This window comes from Acanthisitta chloris, unplaced genomic scaffold, assembly GCF_000695815.1.
Source record: "Acanthisitta chloris isolate BGI_N310 unplaced genomic scaffold, ASM69581v1 scaffold17835, whole genome shotgun sequence".
In the NCBI taxonomy this organism is placed as follows: domain Eukaryota; kingdom Metazoa; phylum Chordata; class Aves; order Passeriformes; family Acanthisittidae; genus Acanthisitta; species Acanthisitta chloris.
In genome coordinates, this window is record NW_008672564.1 from 145,562 (window position 1) to 171,459 (window position 25,898).

The window sequence follows — 25,898 nt, forward strand, 5'->3', positions numbered from 1 at the left end:
GGTGGGATTTTTCCTATTGGCACTTCTGTGTAACAAGAATGGTACTGATGTTTAGTGAGCCCTTTTTTGGTTAGTATGATTTGAAATGTGACAAACTACTTTAGAGCAATGAAGTCAAACAACACAGGAGGCAAGAGAGGCAGAGGAGTGCAGATCTCTGCCACGCACTCTGCCAGCTTTACCCTCACAACTTTCTTCATGGGGAAGCAACCAAGTAGTGAGAATCAGACATTTACTTTCCAGGACACTTCTGCACTCTTTGTTCTAAAAATTGTTATTTTGATGGAAATTCTACCAGCCAACATCCACTCATCTGGAAAGCACAGAAATGTCTCAGTTTGTTCTGGGTAAGCACTTGAACAAGGCTGTCCCTGGACTCTCCTCTCTTTTTAAACTTCCATCTCCTAAAAGCATTATGTAGCCCTTGATCTCACTACTAAAGAATTCCTGTGTTGAAAGGTTAAGCAGATATTTGTTTGGATTTGTGTTCTTTGGAGAAATAGTGAGTCTACCTCCTCCCTCCATAAAGGACACTGGAAAGGCTAATTGCTCAGGCAGGGATCCAATGTCACAACCACTCGCAGCAGTATCAGCCCTGGATTAGGGCTGGACACTGGCCTTGCTCACCTTTGCTATGTCTGCTGACTAAATTAGAGACCAACATTCTCCTGAGTCAGGGAGAAGCTTCAGGCCTTTGGAAGACTACAAAGGACTTAGCTTTGCTAGAGGTTTCCTGAGGACAGCACTCAAATGTCACGAGTGTTGCTTTAAGACAGAGGCAGTGAGACACAGGGATGCATCTGCAGATGAAAAGGGCAAAAGGGACATCAGGTCTGATGCTGGACTTGTCCAGCTCAGCTGTGAGGGACCAGTCTTGTATGGGGTGAAGTGCCCAGGACTGTGGGGCTGGGAGTGCTCCAAAAACCCAACACATGGGTTTTAACAAGCACTCACCAGCCATGCCAACCTGAAAGGTAAATCAGATCATCAGCATTTGCTTTTTGTATGGTGTGCCTTTTGTGCTGTTTACCTGAAACATAGAACTTGATGCTCCTCTCTTCTTCGCCAACCTTGTTTGAAGCCACACAGTAATAGATTCCCGAGGTACTGCTGTTTTCCATGGTGAGTGTGCTCACAATCTGCCAAGCAAAGAGAAAACAAGCAAAGGCTCTGAGCATGCTGTAGGCTTGGCAGACAGGCTTGAGAGTGTGTGTTATGGTAGAAAAACTGTTAACAAAGTTGTTTCTAGTAATGAGTGAGGGCCATGAACAGACAAGTGCTTCTACTAGGTTTTTGGTCTCTCATCATCTCAGATCACCTCAGGCCAGTTAATTCTCTTTCCTGTTCATTCCTAACCTTCATTTTTCTTTCTGTCTCACCCATGAAAAAGAGGCTTCTCCTTTGAGACACTGCCAAGGTCTTTGTGTGCCAGTGTCAGCAAAAAGCTGAAGTGAAGGACCTGCAAATGCAGTCTTGCATCCATGTATTCTCTTTTCTGCTCTTCAGTTATGGGTTATGTTGGTATCCATATTTGCATGGGAGGCAGGTAATTCATATGGATGTGGTATTAAGAATATTTCAGGATTTTGCTTTGTTTTGCTGTAACCCTAGAGAAGGGGAGAAGGATGTGGCCCCTTTGGGCCTCAGCTCACTCTTACAGGTTGTGCCTGGGAGTCCCCTTGATTCCATGACCCTTCCTCAGGGCCATACCAGAACTCATGTGGTAAGGAAGGAAGCTCTGGAGGGACTGATGGTATTACAACACTTGGCAAATGCAGAAAGGGAGGTTCATGAAGGAGAAGGAAGGAAGACTTCTCCTGAGCTTCATCACATAGAAAGAGGACGTGGTTGAGTTATTCATGGGCCTGAACTCGAACACATCCTTAAGAATTTGTGCTCCTTAAATATCCCAAGCCTCTACTTCTGTATGGAGTCCCCTTAATGTGGAGCCAGCCATGTGGCGCTGCCCTGTCCCTGTCATGGTATGGCATCACAGGCTCACACACAGGACTATCCATACACAGGTCATGGCTTTAATTATTTCTTGTATCCCTTCAAGCTGGTAGCAAGAAAGCAGAGTCTGACCCATCAAGGCAGAGATGTTCTTGCAACATTATTTTGCTTCCCCTGCAGCCATTCACCTGAGGAACTCTGAGCCCTCACATTTGGAACAAATATCACTTTCTGTGCCATCCTCTCTAAGGCCTTTGAGAATCAAAACTTATAACACCCCCTGGCCCTTTGTCCTTATCTCCAGAGAGCGCTTTGAAGTGTACTAAAGCATCTTTGGACTTTCTTTTTAATATCCTAAACTAAACTCACACAAGACATTCCTTTACCCCTTATAAAGCTGCTCCATGAGTGTGTCTATAGCTGTGCAGGATGTATTTGCAGACAGATTTGCTGAGCTCTGACACTTTAAATCCTGTAGGGATCAAAGGTTTTGATCCCATGTGCATTTTACATTCTAACGGGGAACATTTTCATCAGAATAATGGGTAAGTGGAAAAGTCTCTACTTTTCATGGGCACCAAACACAGAAACCAACCAAGAATAGGGACAAATCAACCTTAGGGGTGAAAACAGGAGCCCAGTAAAGCCATCTCCCTCTGGTGTCCTCCAAAGGGAGAGCTGTGGAGTTCTGAGTGATTTAGGATGTGAAAATAGCTCCAAGTTGGATATAAAATCACCCAGGGAAGCAGACTGCACCTCCTCTTGTTGCTGTTCCTGTAGCAGTGGGCCTGATGCCACAGGCTGTTAACAAGCACATGTTCTACCCCTGACTCTGAGCAGCAGACATTGCCTTTGGAATTATTGCTGAATCAGGACCAAGGTCTTTCTTCTCATGATTCTGGATCTGAGAATTTTATGTTTGGGAATAGAAAAAGCCAATATAAATGTATGTGCTGAGGACAGAAGGGGATAAATTTGGACAGCTCTTTAACAGCAATTAGTCTTGCCAAGTGACAGCTCTAGATGCGAAGTGGAGGATAATACTGTAGAGCCAGTCAAAATCATAAAATATCCATTTTGGAACATGTCCAAAATGTTAGAGGTGACACTGTGACTCTTTTAAGCAGCGATGCAATGCCTCAAGCTGTGTTTGGTGGCCCAGAGGTAAATGCTTATGCACACAGACACATACACACACACACACACACACACACACACACACACAGATGCTGACATCTCCAGCTACATAACTCAGGAAAAGTCTGGCAGAGTAGTGGGGAAAAAAAAAGACCAAATAGCTATACCAAGACCTCATCATAGCTAATCTCAGTTGTGTCTAGATATGAAGGTGAAAAAGATGTTGAAATGATGTGAGACACAATCTGGGGACAAATTCTTGTGGAAAAAAAATTACTGAAGAAAAGCAAGAAAGTAATTTTCTTGTCTGTATGCTTAAATCAGTGTTATGCACTTGGACTCCAGTTCATTACACACCTGAGCACCAGAGATAAGGCACTTAACTGAATTGTCTTAGAACTAGCACCTCCCAGGGTCCTCCAAAATGTGCCTTTTAAACCAGCAGCATCCAGCAGAGATCTGTATGTGATCTCAGAGCTGGAAATTAAGGATTTTGAGTGATTTTTTTTCTAGTAATAAGATGAATCCCTTAAAATTATGTATCAGCTTTTTACTCTAGCTGTGTGCTCCTGGGTAAATTCCTGAGACTGGGAGTCCGATTATCTTTCTAGCAACTGAAATAAAGTGATCAGTTGCCAAACTAACTTAATCCTGGTTTTGTCCTCACCAGAGCAGTGCTTTGGAACACTAGCATGCTATGCCAAAGGGCATCCAAAGTCGCCTTCCCTCTGTAAGACCACATAGTTTTGGTTTGTGCCAGAAGCAACCTGAAAGAAACACTTAAGAAAGCAGCAGTAGGCTCTGCTTTTTGAAGTATCTGTAGATCAAAGAGAACCCATTGAAGTCAATCAAGGAGATCTCAAAGTAACCTCTGTTAACCCAGATGCTAGACCCCACAGCATTCACCATGCTGATGTTTTGGCAGTTGAAATTTGTGTGTATCTGGTCATAGTGGCAGGTTGGGATAAGGATTTTGTCCTTCTAAATGCCATTCTTAATGAAAAAAGTTATTTGAACTCAAGCAACCAAACGCAGTGATCTTTTCCCATTATTAACAGCAAGAACCATTAGCAGATTTCTCTCTGCAGTGGCACAGTCCCAGCATTTGGGGACCTTTAGTACAAAGTGGAAAAATTCTGAGGGGATAATCCTCTATGTGTGCTTAGTTCATGCACCTGGTGAAGTATTTTCCATTCCTGGAATCAGAGCCATAATATATGTTGGAGTGAGTCCAGAGGAGGTCATGGGAATGCTACAAGGGCTGAAGCACCTTTGCTCTGGAGACAGGATGGGAGAGTTGGGAGTGTCCAGCCTGGAGGAGAGAAGGCTCCAGAGAAACCTTGGAGCTCCTTCCAGTGCCTACAGGGTCTCCAAGAGAGCTGGAGAGGGACTTTGGACAAGGGCCTGAAATGACAGGACAAGGGGGAATAGCTTCTCACTGCCAGAGGGCAGGGATAGATGGGATATTGGGAAGGAATTCTTCCCTGTGAGGGTGCTGAGGCACTGGCACAGGTTGCCCAGAGAAGCTGTGGCTGCCTCATTGCTGGAAGTGTTCCAGGCCAGGTTGGACAGGGCTTGGAGCAACCTGGGCTAGTGGAAGGTGTCCCTGCCCATGGCAAGGGTGGAAAGAGATGGACTTTAAGGTACCTCCCAACCCAAACCATTTTGGGATTCTGTGATTCAAAGCAGGGCTCACACCAAAGCTGTTTGTCTTGCCTTCTACACAGAAAACTCATTCCCAGACAGAGCACAGCACTCTCTGCTAAGCCTGAATAATGATGCTGTTGTGAAATCTGCAAAATTGCCTTGAAACCTTTCTCTCTTCAGTGAAAATACTATGATGAACTATTTACAGCCTGGAGATTTGCATTTTTAAGTTTACCTTCCCCTCCCTGTCCTAATGAAGAGCAGTTCAGACTCACTGACACATTAACCCCTGCCAATGTACTCCAGTCACAAGTGGTAGCACAAACCACGTGGCTGTTCCATCCTCAGCTCCTGTGCAGACAGTGCTGGGACCAATGGTAATTAATAACAAATTATTGGCATGCAGTGTCTAGACATCTTCCTAGTGGGATCTGGATGAGATCCTGTGAGTTCCCTGCATACCAAACACCACACATCCCTTGGACCAGTTTTGATTGCCTGTGTTGGATTTGGAAGTAAAGGGCTCCATTTCCTATTACTTAACCTAAGGGCCACCCAATACTGTGAGCCCGAAGAAGGGATTATTAGCTAATAAATAATTGCTAGGAAAGAATAAACTAAGTTTAAAGTTCAATAAGAAAAGAAATAAAATGACTGATCTCTGAAGAACAGCTACAACAAGGAAATAGACATTGCTGCTGGGAAAACTCCTAATGGAATTGTTCAATAAAGTCCATATGTCCTGCACTGTAATGTTCCCAAACTGATAAAAATAAGCTATTTTAGAAACAGTCAAGTAACATTCCACAGCCATATACCCTGAGTGTTTTAAGACATCTTGTAGTAAGGACAGGGCAGCAAGACCTTTTTTTAAGCTGGAGCCAGCATGAATTAATTTATCTTGTTATTCCTTGCTTTCTCTTTCCTTTGTCTAATCCCTCCCTTCAACGGCTTTAGTTAACAATTCTTTCTCTTTCACTTCGTTAGCTCTACGTGGGTGATGATGAGGAGTAGAAAATGTGGGTGGAAAACTTCTCAGCTGTCTAACTCTGGCAGAGCTGGGCTGGAGGTGGCTACAGGGAGTAATGAAATTATAGGAACTTCAGCAGAGACCATGCAAAGAAAATATTCAGCTAACTCCTAATCCATCTACTTGAATGGCACAGAATAGCACTTGTTGTTATAGCCTGACAATTCCAATCCATGATCTTAGTTCATTCATTCAAAACATGCTAAAGGATGGACTGAGGATGACTGATAAAAGAACTCTGTGAGTCAACTGAGAACTTTCATGTTTGCTCCCATCCCTGACAGTGAGTGTTTCTGTCCCTGGGAAAGGAGAGCAATCCTTGCCCTCCTTACAGAGGGTGGCAGAGTTGGTGGTGGTAGTACCATGTGGTCAGGAAAAGTGCTGGACTGGACTGGTATCGGGGGAAAACTGGAGGTTTGAGGTGCCCCTGGAGGAACTGGTATTCATCTCTAGCATGGATGGACTGATCACTCTCTGGCTCTGGAGCAGATGGGTAGGTGCAGAGTAGTCCTGAGCAATTACCATCCCCACACTTCTTCCTCACACCCACTGACTGCAGCTAACCAGTTGAAGATGGGCAGGGAAGAAAAAGGGCCATTCCTGATGTCCCTGATGCTAGCCAGGCTCTTGCAAGACCTGCCAAGGACAGTGTAGTAGTTCGTGTGCTCCTGTGCTTGGCTAGTGTCTGAAACATCTGGGCTAGTCTCCCAGAGAGTGGATGCTGTGTTCCAAAGCCCATCAGTGTGACTGTTCACCTTCCCTGCCAGAGATGGGGTGACAAGGCTTGTGGGAGCTCACTCAAGTGGCACCCACACAGGGTGACAGATTTAAACAGCCCTACTGAGTTGCTCACACACTTTTCACCAAACACATCCCACTGCACTAATGTAATCTTTCTGTTCGTTCAGCAGATTTAAACGTGGCATTTTTGGGTCAGTTTTCTTGAGTGGTTGTGAATTTCACCAGCAGAAACACCCAATGGACAGGCCACTCTCTAATACAGACATGAAAGGGAGAAAAGAATGAAAAGAACCCCCCAATGAGGATTGAATTATGTATGATTCTTGCCATTCTTTTCTGCCATGTCCTGTTCTCCCAAGCTCAGGCCAGTGTGTTATTTTGTTAAGAGGAAAGAAAATAAAATAGCAACCTAGCTCCTTGTGACTTGAAGAGGAAATTCAGGCAATTCCTGCAATCACAGGCGTTTCACCTGGTGTGAAAATGCAGGATTCAGAGGAAGCTGCACTGGAGTTGAAATCACAAAGTGAAAAGTTCAATATTGACTGAAAACCACTGGGAAAATGAAACTTGCACAATGCAATTGCCTCAATCACTATTTGACCAGAACTTCAGTGAAGTACATCATAACCTTAACCATAACCACATGCTTTTCCTTAGGAATGAGACTCAGCCTTTAGAAGGCAGGAGGGGGTGAAATTTACTTCTCTGTCTGTGGAATAATAAGGAAATAATCATTATGATGACAATGACAAGAGAGCTCAATTTTATATGCCACTTCTGTCAAATAAATGTCTAAAGATCTCAGTGTGATCAAAGAGTTCATCAAGCACCAGTGGTTTGCTGGAAAAATCCATGCTTGCTGCCCTGCCAGCTTGCTCTCAAGCAAGTTTCTGGATCTGGAAGGGTTGTTCCCATATTTTTAGCAGCTCTAAACAGTTAATGCATGTTTTCATATGTCACTGAACCAACATGTACTGCTGCAGCTCTTGGAGGGTGAACTCTAGGGATGTGGAGAAATCCTAGAGAGTAGATGAATTCCACCTTCTGCTCTGAGACTCTAGTGCTTGTGGGACAGGCTCAAACCACGCAGGAAAAATCACCAACCTCAGCTAATCCCAGCTTCAAAACACAGCCCGTGAAAGTCCTGCTCAGTCACACTCCAACATCTTTATTACTTCATCTGCCTAGTCAGTGCAGATGAATTAGTTGCTAGGACACGGTGGGAATGGATTGGGCTGTTTCCTGTCTATTCCATTTCTGGTGGGAATAACAACTGATAAAACACAAAGAAAATTCTGAAGACATTTTCATCAGTGTCTCTTTTCTTAATTACATTCTGTTATCTAAAGACTCCACTTAACAGAGATAGCCTGGGACTTCAGAAAGAGGGAAGGAGAGGAATTGTCTGCTAATGTAAGCAGGGAGACCAAGTGCTGAAACCTGAGATTCATACAATCTAGTTTTATTAATTTGAATAAGTTTTAATCAGGACATAAAACTTATTAGGAAACACCTCAGACTGTGTTTTCAAACAGTGGATCAGTGGGCGAAAATAATGAATATACTATAAATTGTAAAATTATGTAGCTTCAATTTAATGATGATATATGTAAAGGCTCAAGTTAAAAGTTGTAAACTGAGTTCCAACCCTCTTAGAACATGTCTTAAACATGAACTCTTCAGGATGCAGACTGATCATAAGACATAAGCCAAGCTCTTGGACACCAGATCATATATTTAGGCAGACTGTATATATATGTGCTTATATATGGAGAGAAACAGTAGCCATGAGAACCACAAAGCTCTTGTCAGGACATGAAGCAATGAGAAAGTCTTAGAAAAGGACAAAACTTTGTAGATAGGTGTTGCTGACATCCATTTTTGTACTTTCTAGGGAGTTGTGTTACCCAAGATCTAAAATTCTTAAAGAATACATGAAAACCAGAGCTTAAGGGGCACTATGCCATCTAAGTAAATCCAATTTATAAATATCTTCCAGAAATGGAAAAACCCAGAAATGAAAGAGGAACACTGATTTTCTCCTTCCCAGCCCAATCTCTATGTGTTCAGAGCTCTATTTTAGATTATGTTTAGAACTGGAAAGTCTCCATGAGAAAGAGCAGATGGCTAAGGCACTGATCCTGCCAGATGCTGATTTAGTGTGGACCCAGTCCAGAAGAGCACTTTAGTTTTGTGCTTAACTTTAAGCATGGGAGTAACCCAAGAACTATCCTTTGCTTTACGGTAAACCAGGATATCAACTGCAGCATCCAGCACCTTGCAGGATTAGACTGTCTGGACCATCTACCTCAACACTTGTACCTGCAATCCTACTCCTGAAGGCACAAACCTCTGTAATTCCAACAGGGTAAACCAACTGTCCAACCCAGACCATAGCATAGCTCAGAGGCTGTGAATCCACAGTGGAACAGCTGCAGCACTTGATCTCAAGGGTCAGCATGGATGTGTGTAAACTTCACTCAGTACCACCACAGGTACTTGGGAGGGATTGATTCATGGCTGGGGTCTCTGCAGTTCATGCAGTAAGTGTGCTCAAGCGCTGTTGGAATGGGAAACACGCAAGGAAGTGAAGGAGGAAGAGGTCTTCCCACTTATGTTGTCTCAGTAATATGATTGGCAGCCCAGATGGGTAAAGAAATGTTGAGAACTCCAGCCAAAACCAGCAAGTACTGCAGGCGCCTGAACACTCTGAAAATCAGGCCAGTTACCTCTGCCTACTGCAGGCCTCTTACATCACACAGGTGTTTAACTCCTGCTGCTGAGAGCAGGCAAGGCTGGGCAGGACAAAGTGCTCATCAAGTGCTACATGTTGTAATGAACTCAGAGTCCTTATCAGTATGTGCTTCACAGGAGCCCTTGCCACAGAACCACTCTTAGACTTTCTCAAGACTGAGGGAGACACAGAGGTTTTTGACCCAACAAGTCTTTGGAGATTTTTAAACCGAGTATGTGACATCATTCCCAGAATCCCAGCATTTATAAACAGCAGAGATGTGAAATGATCCCAGAGCTGGGGAATTTAAAGCATGCCAACAATCCCCAGTGGCTTGAGAACTGCGGGAGAGCTCCGTGTGAGCACAGTGTCCCCTCTGAGCAGCCACTGCCACTCCATGACATCATTGCTCAGACTCCCATCACACACATACCTTTGTTTTATCCCCATGCTTCATGGGTATGTTTTCAATGCTTCTGATCTTGTTGCCTGTGACCATGTTCTCCCGAACCACAATTCTTTGCCCCTCAGGTTTGCATCTGGAGGTAGAAAAGCAGAGATTGTTTTAAAGAACCTGACACATTGCAGATAACCAGGGAGGTAACCTGAAGAGAGTGTCAGTCTTAGACAATACCCTTAGGTCTCGAAAACTCCTAAAAGCTGTTGCTGCTGGAGACTGTTACCTCTTTGTGAAACTACTGCATTCTTTCATCACAACGTTTCAAAATTGTTTACAAAGCACCTTGACAAAGGCAGACAAAGATCAGTACACAACCAGCAAGGGACCCCCCAAACACTCCAAAGAACAAAAATGGAAAATACTGCACAACTAATTAAATCATGTGAGTTTAATTTGCCTAATATTAGTTACACTCCAGCTCAATGCAGTTGTGGCTTTTTAAGTGCTCTTTTAGCATCTGCAGTGCATTTCCAAATTCGAAATGCCAGTCACTCAGACCTGAGGGCAGGTGAATGCTGCTGAGTGTGTCTGCCTGCTTAGCTCTCCAACAGGCAGTGTGGGCTGAGAAACTAGAATGGATAAATACTGGGATAACAATAGCAGAAGACTTCTTTAATATGGCACATTTTCTGGAAGACATCCATTTCTCTGTCAGTTATCAGTCTTCATTTTGGAATTTTGGGCAAAGAGCAGTGTATATAATGTGTCATGTGGAAAGGTACATCTGCACCATATAAGGCAAAAGGCTTTTCTGTCTTCCTTCACTTGGAATAACTGAGCCTTCTCATGCTTAGAAATACAAAGGCTCTGAGCCCAGTGTAGGGTTATAGGAGCTAAAATGAATATGGACTTCTCTAGGTGCTGAACAAGGGCTGATGCTGCAGAAAATGATCCATAAATCAGCCGTGCCTTTGCCAAAACCACACTAGACAGATGGGCAACACCCTGAGTCAAGGGAGGATTTCTAGCTCTCTAAAGAGCCTAATTAAAAGATGTCTTGAGTGACTTCCTGCAAGGCACAATCCTGTCCTGAGGATGAAGGGAAAAAACTCAAAGGAAGTAAATCACATCACAGCTCTAAGGAACAATGATAGTGTCTTGGGATTCAAAATGCATTGGTGAGGCAGGGGAGAGAAAGAGAGAGAGAGGAAGTGAGACAACAGAAGGAAATGGGGTCTGTGTCATTTCCCACAGGAATCCTGCTCCAGCTTCTGCTGGAGAAAGATAAGGCTGCCCCAGGGGCCAGGAGAGGTAGACGCCACTCTGCAATTGTATTTAAATCGATAAGATCAGAGAATCAGATTGCTGGAACAAGGGTTACATGAGGTCCTTTGCCATCAGGACACTGGTTTGGATCTGGTTTAATTCGGCATTCATGACCAATTCTCTCTCCCTAGACAAAAAGGTCTGGAAAAAACTTCTGTGTGGCTTTCTGAATGCACAAACTGCTTCATAGTATGTTAAGGGGTTGGGACGAACCTTAGGGATCATCTAGTCCCAACCCCCTGCCCTAGGCAGGGACACCTCCCACCACACCAGGTTGCCCAAGGCTTTATCCAACCTGGCTGTGAACACTGCCAGGGCTGGGGCAGCCACAGCCTCCCTGGGCAGCCTGTGCCAGTGTCTCACCACCCTCACAGGAAAAAACTTCTTCCTAATACCTAATCTAAATTTCCCTCTTTCAATTTATCCCTATTACTCTTTGTCCTATCACTCCAGTTCCTAACCAAGATACCCTCTCCAGCTTCCCTGTAGGCCTTTCAGATCCTGGAAGGTTGCTCTGAGGTCTCCACACAACCTTCTCTTCTCCAAAGCAGCAGCCCCTGTGCCTTCTGCTGCCCTGCACTGCCAACAGCTCAGCCTAAGCAGACACATCTCTGCTACTAATTCCTGCAGGAGCAGTGTCACTACCTGAATGAGGTATCGGGATCCTTCCATTGAGGAGGCACAGAAGGTCACTTTTTAGACCCAAACTGAGACTAGAACACCCAACATCATTGTGACTGCTGCAGCACAGAACCTAGGAAAGGAACTTCTCAGTGATTTTTCCCTGTCTCATGCCTTGCCATTCACAGCACTTGGAATAAGGAACTATCCAGCAATTTTCTCTCTTGCTTCCTAGAACCAGCCTTAATGTTTTTATGAATGGAAGACCTGCCTTCATCCCTCTCATTGCAGGGAAGAGTTGAAATGCTGTCAGCATTGTTATACCTGGCTCATGTACATCCCCTGGGAATACCAGGGGAAGCCATTAGGTCTCAGTCAAGGCCTCTGTCTCTGGAACAATTTGTTCAGATAACTGCAGGAGCAAAGACAACCTCTCCCTGTATCAGAGAAATCTCCAAAGGCATCTTGTGTTTTACTTTGCCTTATTCCCCTCTGACAGCTGTGACCCAGGGACTTGCTGCTATGTGCTCACACAGCCTCCATCAGGTAGGGGCCCTCAGCAGGCCAAGACCTGGCTCCCTCTGCCATCTTCTGCAACACAGGTGCTGCCAGAGGAGCCCATGCTCTACTGAAGACAGCCCTTAGGAACTGCCATAAATCCCATATGGGAACTAAAGGAAGCCAAACCTTTAGCAGGTTTGTCTGACAATAGCTCTTGCAGGGGAAAAAAGTGTGTTACTTCTACCCAGAAAGCACCTGACTGGTTTTCCTTTGGCAGATACATATGGTGTATCCAACAGGTGTAGAAAAGATCTTAGGAAGTCAGAGGGGCACTGTTGGTCAAGGTAAAGAAAATTCAGTGGTCTTTAGTCACTTTAAACTTTTTTTGCAATGATATGGACAATGATATGGACAAAGTGCTTGTAACTCTGAGAAAAACATAAACAACCAGATGTCAGCTGGGCTCATAACCCTGCAGATCTTCAGGTGGGGAATCACTGTTTGTCATTTCAACGCAGGTAAATAGGATACAGTGGAAAGAAAAAACGACTTGAAAGTACCCAACTATTTTGGAACATGTGCATTGGTCAGAATGTCACTTACACTGTGCCTGTGAGGCTGCAGGGCTGCCACTGCCACTCGAACTTTGGGTCAGGATTCCCACTTGTGGTGCACTGAATTTTGTGTTTGCTTCTCAATTCCGCCCGCACAATGTTATCAAAATCAGTTTCCTTTTCGTAGATTTTGGGTCTCTCTAAAGAAAAAAAAAAACGCAAATGAGCACATTTACATCCATGGTCATGATCATGGTCCTGCTTCCATAAAAGGTTTTGAAATTTTTTGCTGTGAGAAGTGATGATTTAGTGAGACTCCTGATGTGAGGGAACTCCCAGTGGTACTGAAATCATTCCTTCACAGAAACATGGGTGTTGGTTGCGGTATTTCAGAAAGTACATTGCAATGCTACCACTTTCATCCTAATCACTTTCAAATGTTGTCACGGACCTGCTGTACTTCTGGAAAATTTATGTCATGAAACATCTCTTGGTCAGGGACTGCAGGATCAGGCTGTTAGTCCATGTAGTGTGGGCAAAATAGCATTTGACTGCTGATGTCACCTCCTGAGAGGAACCTTATCAAATAGCTGTTTCTCTGCAATGCTGTTGCCATTGTGCAGGTCCTTAGGGTTTTGGCAAAAAAAAGTCTTTTTCTTTGATCTGAAATCTTTGCTTTCCTTTTCTGTTTATGTGTAATGTGCACTGGGCGAAGGGGAGAAGAAAGCAAGGAAGAAGTGGTGTGGAGAAAACACTTGTAGAATAATGCCAAGAAATTCTCACCAACAGCGAACCCATTAAAAGTGTCACAGCATTATTCACATCTGGAAGGGTTGAAAGATCACACCCTTGGACTGGAAATCTCTCAAGAACAAACTTCAGTATGACACTTTCAGGGCTGCTTGTTGCCAGCAGGAAAGAAATGCTTTGTCCCATCTCCTTCCAGCTCCCACGGGAACACACGAAAAAGAGAAATAATGCTAAAATATCCCCAAAGTGAACTGAACTTTTCCTAACCTCGGAGAGGGTGGGTTTGAGTTTGGGGTGAAAACACAGGCTCTTGCCTTATGCAGACAGCTCTGCCCATCCTTTGCCATATCTCTTCGTCTGCTTCTCATAACAGGAAATCAAACAGATTTATTGGTCGGGGTCCCTCTGTGGAACACCTCTGTGCAGCCAAGTGAGGCTTGCTTTGCACCAAGGCCTTTTGACAACTTGGGAAGTGAATGTAGATTAGATTTCTATTTTTTGGGTTAACTTATTTTTTCTGCTGTCAAGGAGGCCCCAGATATGTAAATATGAGCTACTGCCCACCTCATCAATCTTCAGCCCTTTCCCTCCTTTTTTTAATAGCTTTTTTCCCCTTCCAGCCGTCTTTTCTCTCTCGAGGACTGACCAGGCTGATTCCATGTCTTGGCGGGATCCTCACTTTCTATTTCTCATGGTCAGACTCTGAAAGATCTTCTGACCTCATGATTGCCTGAAAACACATCAGCATTTCCTTCTCCACCACATGGAAGGAGTATTGACTGGAGTTGGTTCAGCCACATCCCATGCTCTAGTAAAACTACGTCTGCTTTAAAGAACCTTCATTAGGTCCTGATTAACATTTCGCCTGAGAACCCTAAATGATAGCTCTGTTTGGTGTGGCTGTTGTGTTTCCTTTTGATTTTTCAACTCATTTGGTTGACTCTTGTTTCCCCATCTCTCTGCAGATGATGGGCTATGAGGCTCCAAACTCCACTTCTCACTCCATTGTCCCTTCAGGGAGAGGGATTGTCTCTTTGTGAAGGTGCAGGTGAAGAAGGGATCAGACAAGAGAGTGCTTGAGCCTGGGGTTACGGTGTCCCAAACCCTCATCCTCGTCTGTAACATGGACACAGTGTTTCCTGCACCTCATTGCTCTGGGTCACACGACCTTCTGCTGACCAAGTGCTTGGAGATTTGTGAGCAATCCACAGGACAAATTATTGGGACTAATGTAGAATTTCCTTGTAACTGGCATCTCATTTCCCATCAGTAAATTATTTCTGATCATAAAAATAATTCTGTAAAACTCCCTGGAGAGAGTAGCACATTTTTCATTATCTAGGACATTTTTCTTTTCAGTCTCAAATCCTGTGTTTGGCATGTCTGGACTGACCTCAAAGCATGATTTGCACTTGGAGAAAGAGACTCTAAGTTCAGTGTGAAAGGTTACTCAAGTGTTATGTGAAAGGTTACCCAAGTGTTATGTTTTTTGGGCAGTAAGAACAAAGCTTTACACACTTGGGCAGGGACACCGTGTTTGTGTGGGTTTGCGTGTGTGAAAGAACATGGGGGGAGGACAAAGGTTGATCACGATCTTTTAATATCAGAAGACTTTTCTATATTCTTGGTTGATTGTTTAAATTGTCCTTCTGAAAAAGAAATAGTAATTTTAACTTGATTTAATTCTAATAAGAACATACATGAGTGACGAATGAATTCTTCATTCCACAATTACTTTACTGCATGGCACTGTTAAATATTACTTGAGACCTAAAATGAGTCAAAATGATTCATCAATTGAAATAATCGTTATTTATGAGGTTTAAGCAATGATTTTCTTTAAACTTTGAGAGGTTGGCTAAAAATGCCTCCCCATCTGTTCTTTCCCAATGCCTTGAAACACAGTTAGTGTGGGGTTGTAGCTAATTATGGCCATGACACTCCAAAAATGAAGCAATTTTTTTAAGTGTCTCTCCCTTTCCCCCTGCAGAGATTGTGATGGTGGTGGGTGTCATTCTGCAAATGGCTCTGAAATGTGGCACTACTGCAGTGAGCACGAGGCCCTTCCCCAACCCTGAATGTCTCCTTTGTGCTTTTAGGGTGTTGGCCTGGCCACAGCGCACTGCAGGTTTGTGCTGGGGAATGGGGGGCACTCATATGGGGGATATTTCTTGGGCTGAAAACTATCCAAACCCCTGCCCACTGTCATGGCCATTTTGCCTCTTACTGTGTGCCCTGAAGGCAACTGAAGCTTTTCTATTCCCTTTGCCTGCTGCTGGGCCAAATCCTATTTACAGTTGTTGCCTCCATCAGTGACGAAACATGTTAACTGGCTCCTGTAGTGGGACTGGCCTTGCAGATTTGCTCAGACTAGATGGTTGCTCAGTGGAATGGTACCTGCAGCAGTCTCCCCTGTGAAAAGCCTCTCCACATTAGCCTGCTGAGGAGTTTTTAGCCTAAAGCCTGGGATTACTGAAGGTGCAGCTAGTAGTGTGTTTCTCAGGCAACTCTCTCCCTCCTCGAGACAGTGATTTGCTTTTCCTTTCATGTTTGCTTACTAAGCAGCACGGTGGATTATGCACAGACTCTTATCTCTGCTCATGTCTACGTGTGGGGGAGGCTTGGGGTACAAATCCCTTTGTAATCACTGCCAAATCCAAGTACATTTCTTGTTGCACCTTAAATGATTCATCTAAAGTGTGGATTTCATAAACACATACATTTGTGTGTGTACTGCTGGTTTTTAAGTGTGCAAAAGAGAATAAACTGTTGGGAATGGGGAGCTATAGGGCTAGATGGTCTCTGGAGGTCCCATCCAACCTGGCCATTCCATGGTTCACTGATATAGCAGGCACTGTACTACTGGCAGCACAGAAGCTGAGTAAACAAGCAGGGTGGCTCTGCACAGCCTCTGCAGTGCCCCTTGACTCCTCCAGCAAGTGCAGAGCAGAGTCCTCCTTTCTCCATGAAGCCCTGCAACTGTGCGGAGAGCATGACCTACTGCCCTCTGCCATCCTCACCTGGGGCTCACCTGCCACCTCCCTGCAGAGCACTGCCCCCAGCCAGCTGCAGTGGTGCTGAAATGCCAGAGATCTCTGGCTACACTTCCTTCCTGACCCAAAGTATCCTTCACTATCCCACTTCTTGCTTCCCACTCCCGCCCACACTGGGATCTGCCTGCTCCCTCCCACCTCCGCTCCCATCCCTTGGCCACTGCCCTCCCCAGGATGAGTTTTCTCAAGCAGAAGCCAAACAAACCTTAAAAGCTTTCTGGTCCCTGGCTGCATGTGGAAGGCGGAATGTGCAGATGGCTTTAAATGTATCAAAATAAATGGGTTTGTGTCCTCTCTGCCTCAAAGTGTGATTGTATCCCCAGCTCACTTTGCAGAGGTGCAATTGCTGGTGTGAGAGCTGACCTGAATACCTAAAGACTTTGCTGCTGCTGCACTGGGAAATGCAATCACAAAGCAGTTCTGCTTACTGTACATTTCAAATTGATCAGCATTATGCAAATCTCACCTTACTTTATGGTGTTATCTCTAGTTTGTGGCATTAGGAGCAAATAATATATACAAGGATTAGGACATTAACCCTCTGGCATTACCACTTCTGCAAGAGACTCTCTCTAAATTCACTGCAGGTGCTATTAGGGGTTGCACACTTGTCACCCAAAGGAGCATCCAAATATAGAGGACAGCATAGAGAAAGTTTCTCTGCCTTTTTTAGAGAAACTTTGCTTTACTTCCAGTGACCTCTGACTGAACTGCTATTTATGCACCTTCCCCACAACCATTTAAACCAGGCTTCAAAAAGTCTTTTCACATTAAGCACATCATTAAAATAACATAGAGAGGCCAGTGAAGCATTAGTCTCAACCTTATGTACTTTGCTGGACATGGGGCTTCATTAAAACCAATGAGACAGTGGCAACTTGTTTTCTATACATCCTTTCAGTTTCCCAAAAGCAAAACACATTCGCACTTTAGAGTTTTTCATCTGATGGTCGCACAGTACTTAATGGAAACACAGCCTCTGCAGGTTGAGCTAGGTGAATATTCTGTAAGGCAGAGGGGAGACTTACTAATGCAGGCTTGGACTGGGCAAACAGTATGGCAAAGAGGGTGAAATTTCCCCAAAAGTAAAACCAGAAACAAAGCCCAAAAAGACAGCCTTGTCTGTGTTTGGCTCACAAGTCATCTCTGTGGTTTGGTGGGTTGGGTTTTTTTTCCCCTTTTTATTAAGGAAAAAATATTAGCTAAATGACCTGAAAACACAACTTTTGTTTCAAACTGATCACAACATTGTGTTTGACCCCAGCTGATTTTGTCTGGGAGCTTTTCTTTGGTTGCTGTTTTATTTCTCAGAGCACCACACACAGGGCTGCTGTGCGGTGTTTGCACAGCACTGTCCCCGTGGTACCTCTGAGGAAGCAGATGCCAAGAAGAAATGAGTGGCCAAAATCTCTCTGTGAGTCAATACCATGGCCAGGAATAGAATTAGGGTCAGCAATTATCAGTCACCTGCCTAATCTCCAGTGCACACACCCTGCTGCTCCATTGTAAACCACTGCTACGGGCTGGGAATGCCAGGGGTGGGAGCAAATGGGAGAGAAACCATGCAGTTGGATAAATCATAGGGCACTTGACCTGCCCTACAGGGAATTTTGTTGTTAAAATGGCAGTGCAGCTTGGTTTGGGTTTTTTTTACCTTGTACTCACTTCTGGATGTCTCCGTGTGCAAAGACAGCTTTCCCAGAGCTGGCATTCACCCCCGATGCAGCCAAACTTGGGGGGGGAAGGGGGTTCACTAGTCTGTTTCTCCCCATCGTTTTTTTTTAATGGCTAGAGTCCAAAAGCAAATGTGTAATGATGAACTGCTTCATTTTAAGCAGAGCAAGCAGTTTTCTAGGATTTTGGTCTCTGTCTCCTTTGCCTGCTTTCCAATAGAGAAAAACATCAGTTAATGTACCTGCAGGCTTGGCTGAGGGACAGCATGGAAAACACATGCTGCCACTTCCCCACTTCCCTCTGCTCTGCGTTGCAAGGGCTGTCAGAGAGAGATTGCTGCTGCAAAGACCTGAGTTGAATCCTTTGGATTTTTCTGGCAAACTCCAGCAGGCCCCCACCTTCCTCTTCTGAAAATTGCTTTGGCTACTTCCAACAAAATGAAAATAGCTCATCTGACTTTTTCATTAGGGGCTCTCCTGGGAGCACACCAAGGCTGAGCAGGGCTGGACTGAGGAGCTGCAAGTGTGCAGGGTTTGAATGATGTCAGGGAGAAAACTCTTCATAATTTGCTAATAATTAGTGTGCCAGAAAGGCCCACTCCAGCCTCTTTGTGCTGCTACATTTCTTCTTTGCTTTCATGTATCTCCTGGGAAAAGTCAGTTGTTTCCCTCTTGCCTGTGCCTTATAAATGAGACTTGAAGGATGGACTGGAGCACCATGTTTCCTTGCCCTTGCTCTTCCCAGCTGAGTGTCCTGCCCACCCAGAGCATCAGCCACAGCTGTGCTGTTGCTGCCAGAACGCAGGAGGAAAGCAAAGCCATGGGCTTGGGGAGGCACACATTGCAACAGCAGTTGGATGGAGACAGGCTGTTTTATTTTGGGATTTCTAGTTTGCTTGTCTGGCCCAGGAGCTGGAAAATTAGATTTTCTATTTTGACTTTTCCTGAGAGGGTCATCCTCCAAGGAGCTGTGCAGGAGCTGGATGATACATAAAGCAAACCCAGCTCTGGCAGGGTACTGGAGCTGCAGGCAAGGTGAAGGAGGGCACTTTGGTAGCCCTGCTTCTCCTGTCTCAGTCCCCCAACCTAAGTATCAGTTGGATTGCACTAATAATCCAAACAAATTCTTGTTTCTCGCAGGGCAGCATTCAACTCAGAGCTTTCAGTGGCCCTTCCACACACAAGACACTGTGGGAGTCTCCCCTCTGTCCTTCACGGGCTTTAACTGAGATCCACCACTCTAAGAGCTCTTTTTCTCTGAACTGGCAGATACCAAAGGTAATCACCTCATCCTCACGGCTCCCTTCCCTCTCCAGACTATTCTGGGTCTGGGTGAGGCGATGGGGTATTGTTTACATGGATCATCACATATCTAATAGCTTTCCTGGATATCACTGAGGACTCCTTTGATGTCAACCCATCCCTTGCAAGCCAAGGAAGGTCAGGCATAGAACTCCCTTTGCCTTTAATTTCAAACCAAATATGAAGAGCTGGCCTGGCTGCAGAGTAGGGCAACATGCACATCTTTAAGTGCCCTGGACCTACTTCTCCCTGGTAATGAATCGAGGTATAGCCAGTACCTTGCTGACATAACAAGGAGCACATGGCAATGCACACGTGAATTCTCCATGCACTCCTTTTATTCCAGTCCTTGCTCAGGAGAGAGGGAATTCATGAGGAGCCTGTGAATTTCTGCTGCTTACAGTAGAGGCTATTTCTAGCACTTAATCCTGCATTTCTTACTGATACAACATGGGCTTGGGGGATCAAGGACTCTACGAGGGAATGTAACTTCAATTGGCTGGAGCAGCTGGAACCCAAAGCAATATTTGTTGGAAGAGCCTTGAGGGAGCGCAGGAGAGAAACTTTGGGACAAAAGGCAAAGTGGTGAAGGAGGTTATTCATCCCATTTTTGAATTAACTTATGCTTCAGTACACTCCTCACTCCCTATGTGGTGGTCAGAGCACGCTGACTGCTCCAAAAGGGCTCAGCAGGAGCCCTGTTGCACGCAGATGCCTTGGACAAGGGTGAGAATGAAACAGCCTGCTTGCCCAGAAATAGATTTGAGGGGGTTGTTTGTGTTTTGTTCTAAAACTGCTTTGCACTCCAGCCCGGAATAACTCTTTTCTCCCACATTTCTCTCTCTTGGTTGGCTCAGATGTGCAGCCACCAGCTGTTTGCTAGGATTGTTCCTTCTCCTTGCTCCCTCCCTTCCAAATTCTTCAGGACATTATTTTCTTGAAGCTTTTCTCAATAAGAATTTAATCAAACAAAACAAAAACACAGCAACCCACCGCTTCTTGGACAGTGTTTGATGTGTAAATATGTAAAGAAGGAGTGTTTTGAAAATGCAATCAGCTACCTCCTGGGGACTTGAGTCCTACAATGAGCCAAGGTGACTCCACATGGAGATATGTGCTCCTGCAAGATTAAATTCCAGATGCAGTGGGAGCAGGGGTGACCAGAGGCACAGCTAAGCCACTTCTTAAAGAGACATTTTTTTGAATAGCAGCACAATTCTCCTCCAGGCCAGGCAGCTCCTTCCTGTACCTTGTCAGCCAGGTCCTCGCCTCAGGCCAGCATTGCTCCAGAGTTATTTGTCCATTTTGCTCCTTCTTGTCTCTGCAGAGCTGACAGAATTGATGCCTCTACAGGTACTCATCAGTTTTATAGCCAAATCAAACATTGTGGGGAAATAGCTTCTAATATTTTGCTCATTACCATGGAGTGAAATACCTTGTACATACAGTGCATGTCAGAACTACTGTGATTGCTCCCAATTAAGTATCCAGGAGGTGACTCCAAGGAAAGCTGCAGCAATGCAGGTCAGGAGAGACACTGCATACAGGGCTCAGGCAGGTGACTTCTGATCTTGTTCTCATCCTGCTTTAAAGAGTTCTCCTCTGCTGCCATTATTACTAAATAAAATACACTGCAAAAATTAATACAGTGTAATCTGATGAATGAGTCCTACTGCTATTCGTACTTTGGTCATGAAAAACAATTCACAATACTGTTAACTACAAACTTCCTCTACACCTAGTCCAGATTTGCAGTTGATGGATTCATCACAGCATGCTGACTGCTGGCTGTGCTACCTGTGACACTGGGGAGCATGATGGATTATTGTGAGGGGGCTGTATGATTACTGGTCATCTCTTCAGTGCAGTGTCCCCTTGCAGCAACAGAAGACATATTCAAACGGCATTTATCTTCTCATTCAAAAGTCTATTTGTATACTTTTCCATCTCCTGCGTAACAATATGGAGCAGAACTCACTCCCTTTCACGGATGCACCTCTGAAATGTAAAGATTGGCCCTGGTGTTACTCACAAAGAAATGTTCCTCCCCACTAAGAGGGTACATGGTTATTGCTCAACATGAGGTTTATCAGGTGCTGAACTGCTGCAGGCTCCACCTTTTAGACATGATGTAAAACTGATACTCCTACCACTGCATTCACTTGAAGCCCAAGAGGATTTTTCCATCAAGTCTACTAATCCCTGTGTTCAAATTCCAGCTTCAGTAATTGCAGACTGCCTGTGGTTCTAAGCAGAGACATTAATCACACCTCCAGCTCAGATGTAGTTTCTTTCAGTGGTGAGCAAGGTAATCCCTGCAGAAAAGGGCTACAAAGTGTGTTTTGGTCTACTTCTCCATGTCTAAGAGTCTGCTGAAACTCCAAGCAATTTAATCTATCCAGGTGTGATACCAGGACATCAGTCATGATGACTGGAGATAAAGTGTCAGGTTATTTGCAGAGAGTTAAGGAAAGAATTCCAATCAGCATTTAGTTTGGAGCTTCAGAGTGGTTTTGAAAGGAAAGCAAAGGATGCCCCAGTCTGGAAAAGCAATCCCTTTCCTCTGATAGAAAGCACAAGAGAAAGGGCAGTTTGCTGCCACTGGATAAGCTTCAAGAGCAAAATTTGCCCTTTTTAGTCTCTACCCACATGATTGTCAGCAAAATCAGCCTCTCCTGGGGCTGAGTGCTTCAGGTACAGTATGTCAGGGTAGTGCTGCAGTCTGGATGAGGCAGGAGACATTCCCTGTGTGTTCTGTGGCAGTCCTGCCTACAACCAAGACAAACACCCTCATTGTCCACAGCCTTCAGCCTCAAACCAACAGCACTCCTTGGCAGGTACTTTCCTTGCTTGCTCTCCTTTCTGCCATGACTTTCTTTCACCAGAAAAGAGAACTTCGCAGTGCATTTTTCCTGTGCTTCAGCACATGACAATTCCTCCATTAGGGAACACTCCTGCAGCTGCTGGACTTCGCAGTCTCTTGAGAAATGGTGGTTTTGCAATTAACTAATTATTGCTGATGAAGTCTTTGCTGGGCTGACCCCTCAGAAAGGCTAACAATGAGCACTACCCTAGGCATGCACTGTGTGTGAGAGATGGAATGCCACAGTCTTGGACAGACAATAGAGATGAAAGGCTTGTACTGCAATGAGGACATGGGATGGTTTAATCCTGAAATAGCATCTTGCTGATAGAAACAAGGTCTGTTTGTTTTTTATATGCCTATTTGGGGAACGGCTGCTCTTCAAGTAAACGTTCTCTTTTGCACGCAAACACCAATATTTACCTTGACAAGATAGTTTATTATCATTCTTAATTTTCTCTTCCTTTGAAGGTTTCCGTTTGCTTTACAGAAGGCAAAACCATTGTATGTTTTCAAGTGAACAAATTATGCAGCCTAACACATTCCTCCTCCTCAACTGAGCTGCAGTACCTGACCATAAGCATGTTCTTAGTTCTCTCCACTCCTAAATCACACACTAGTTTATGACATGTTTAAGAATTTTTAAGCTGCCCTATCCTATTTAGTGTTTTTCAGATGTGCCTAGGTGACAAGTTCTCCAATTTTAGGCATTATTCCTTTCTGAAAGGTGAAATGAGAAAAACACAACTGCTGGAAGTTATATGGTGCAACAATACATAACTGTATAAATAAATGGACAATTGAGAATATTTTTAGGTGTAAGAGGGTAAGGAGAGAAGAACTCACCACAGAAAAGAAAGCAAACCTGTCTCAATCTTTATCTCCCTCACTGCCCAAGTGAAACGCAAGAAATACAAAGGGAAGCAGAGCTAACTTTTGCGAACTCCTACTCGGCCTCATGATTCAATCTTTGTTGCCAAATTCAGTGGATTAAAACAGGCACTGGATGGACAAAGAGACAATGTAGCTCTGTCTTCCCCTACCCCAGCAAGGGAGATTAATAAATGGGATTCCAATGTCTGTTTTCTCTCTACAGCAAGTGAACCTGCTTCAGTGCACACTACAGTTTACTGCAGTTTTCTCAGATTCCCCTGAAACTGAACCTGTCTCTCAAGTGCTCCCAGCAGATAAATGACAAACCATAAACTACAGACTTAGAAAGTGTATCTGGGGCAGGATGATAGACAGACATAAAAGCCACGGCAGCTTATCCAGTTCCTTCCGTCAGCCCCACTGGGACTCTTCCTGTCCCAACAGATGTTCTCCAGTGCTTTGCCCAAGCTAGTTTTTAATCCCAAGGGATAAAACTTCCATCACTTCTCTTGGGAAACTGTGCCCCTAGTTCTAAGACCTCACTACTAGATAACCTCTCAAACTCCTATTAAACTTTAAGTCCTGTGAAGTTTGTGCACTTTCAAGCCATTTCTGCCTCCCTCTGTGGAGCCACTGTGCTGCCACACGGTGCTGCAGCTGTCTGAGGTGTCTCGGTGGAAAGAGGCTGTAGATGACCTAGTTTCAGACTAACTCCTCAGAGCAGCTCTCCATTCTCCTGCTTCCATTAACTTGGTGAAATGAGGGGGATCTTCAGTGGTTCCTAAGTAAGGTGGTGATCTATGCGCAGTGCTCTATCCGCTAAACACCAGGAAATGTCACCCATTCCTGACTGGCTGGTGTGATCACACAGAATATGATGAATAACCCAGCAGGCCTTACCTGTCACGACCAGCTGCATGGTGAGGTTCTTGTACAGGCCATACTTGGCGTTGCTCAGGACGATGGTGTAGTTCCCAGCGTGCTTTGGTCTCACGTCTCGTATCCCCAGTCTGTACTTTATTGGATCTGGCTCATAGCAGGTGTGGTTATCCTTGATCAATTTGCCATCTGAATATGATGAATAACCCAGCAGGCCTTACCTGTCACGACCAGCTGCATGGTGAGGTTCTTGTACAGGCCATACTTGGCGTTGCTCAGGACGATGGTGTAGTTCCCAGCGTGCTTTGGTCTCACGTCTCGTATCCCCAGTCTGTACTTTATTGGATCTGGCTCATAGCAGGTGTGGTTATCCTTGATCAATTTGCCATCTTTGTACCTGTTTTGGAAGTCCCATTAAGGCTCATCATGTCCCTGCATGCATATTAGCCCTCAGAAAACCTGTCACTCACATTAGGGGGGTAGTAAAAAGTCATCTTGGGGAACCAGCAAGGGAAATGAAGGTCTATAATCACTGCTTGAATTGGATATATATTCTTGTTATCCTCCCACACTAAACTGTGCAGCATCTGTGGTGCTGTGGATGGCTTAATCCAATAAACAGGAAAAAGACATTTGAATGGACCTGAATGAACAGTGCCTCTCACATGCTCAATTGTGATCAGAAATTTACATCTACGTACCCCCAAATTATACTGTGTGGGCAATGCTGAGTGCAGGAAAGCATGGGTTAGCAAGGTGTATGTTATCAGTCTTAAAAGAAGAGATTAATTAAGCAGAATTGTCTTTTAATATGTATATGTGACCCTTTACTGTTTCTGAAAAATCAAAGTCTATGACCTAGAGAAAGACAGTCAATAAGGAATTCCCAGCCAGGAATCTTCACCAGGAGTAGGGCAGCAGTGTCTGCACAACCAGGTTCCTCTTCACTGCTAACCCAAAATGCAGATTTGGGCTATGATTAGGAAATAGGCCAGACCTTGCCACACACAGAGCTTTAGGCTTGGTGGAAGGAAAACCTGGGGCATGTGTCCTACTGCCTGAGAATGCTGGAGACTTCCTTTACAGTCGTTTAAACAACCATACTGAGAGACCTCCAACATCAACAGCTGTAGCTTTGAGCATGCAGGGGAGGCAGCTCTGGTGGTCCCAGGCAGCACCAAACAGCTCCACGCTGAGCCCACGAACAAAGCCTTGGCAGAGAGAAGTGGTCAGTCCCCACTTCAACTCTTAAAAACATTTCCATCCCTAAATAACAGCAGCAATTAAAAATACCTCCTGGCAGCACTCATTTCACTGTTTTGACTAATATTAGAGAATTTCATGCTATTTCACTGCTAAAATAACACAGCAAAACCAGCCCTGAGCAATACGTTCTGCTGACTGCCAGGCACTCAGCTGGCCAAGACAGGTGCCCTGTGCAGGTGCTAACACACCCAAGCCACCTTCTCTGCCAGGACAGGCATGCCCATGCCAGCTGTCCCATGGGATTTCACGCAGTTAAAGATGTCTAAGGCCTTGGGTGGGGTTGTTAAAGGGCAGAATGAAACAGAAAAGTAGCAAGAGAGAGGACAAATGATGAAAGAGTAGAGAGACATGAATGTCTCCTGGAGATGCTGCTGTGTTGCCCCTCCTGTTTAGCAGAGCCATTACAGTCCTGGTAGAGCCTTTAGTTTGCTCAGAAGGATTCACTGCATTGTTTGCAAGAATCTGGTGGTACAGAATTGGAGGAAATTATTTCAAAGTTATGAAGAGAAACAATTTCTCATGCTGAGAATGTATCCTGCAGCTTTCTATTTCTGCAGCTACTTCTATTTCTACCCTACCTCCTTGCAGACTGACC

The 25,898-nt window shown here is 44.7% G+C and overlaps 1 protein-coding gene across 1 annotated transcript in view; it reads right to left on the bottom strand.

The window, feature by feature from the left end:
- The window catches only part of LOC103802127 (vascular endothelial growth factor receptor kdr-like), a 97,390-nt gene that overhangs the window by 46,442 nt on the left and 25,050 nt on the right, over positions 1-25,898 (bottom strand). The window contains exons 8-11 of the mRNA XM_009074579.1: positions 24,259-24,434; positions 12,694-12,844; positions 9,676-9,781; positions 1,031-1,139 (exon numbers count right to left, since the gene is read on the bottom strand). Coding sequence (XP_009072827.1) covers positions 1,031-1,139; positions 9,676-9,781; positions 12,694-12,844; positions 24,259-24,434 — 542 coding nt within the window. The remainder of the gene's footprint in view (positions 1-1,030; positions 1,140-9,675; positions 9,782-12,693; positions 12,845-24,258; positions 24,435-25,898) is intronic.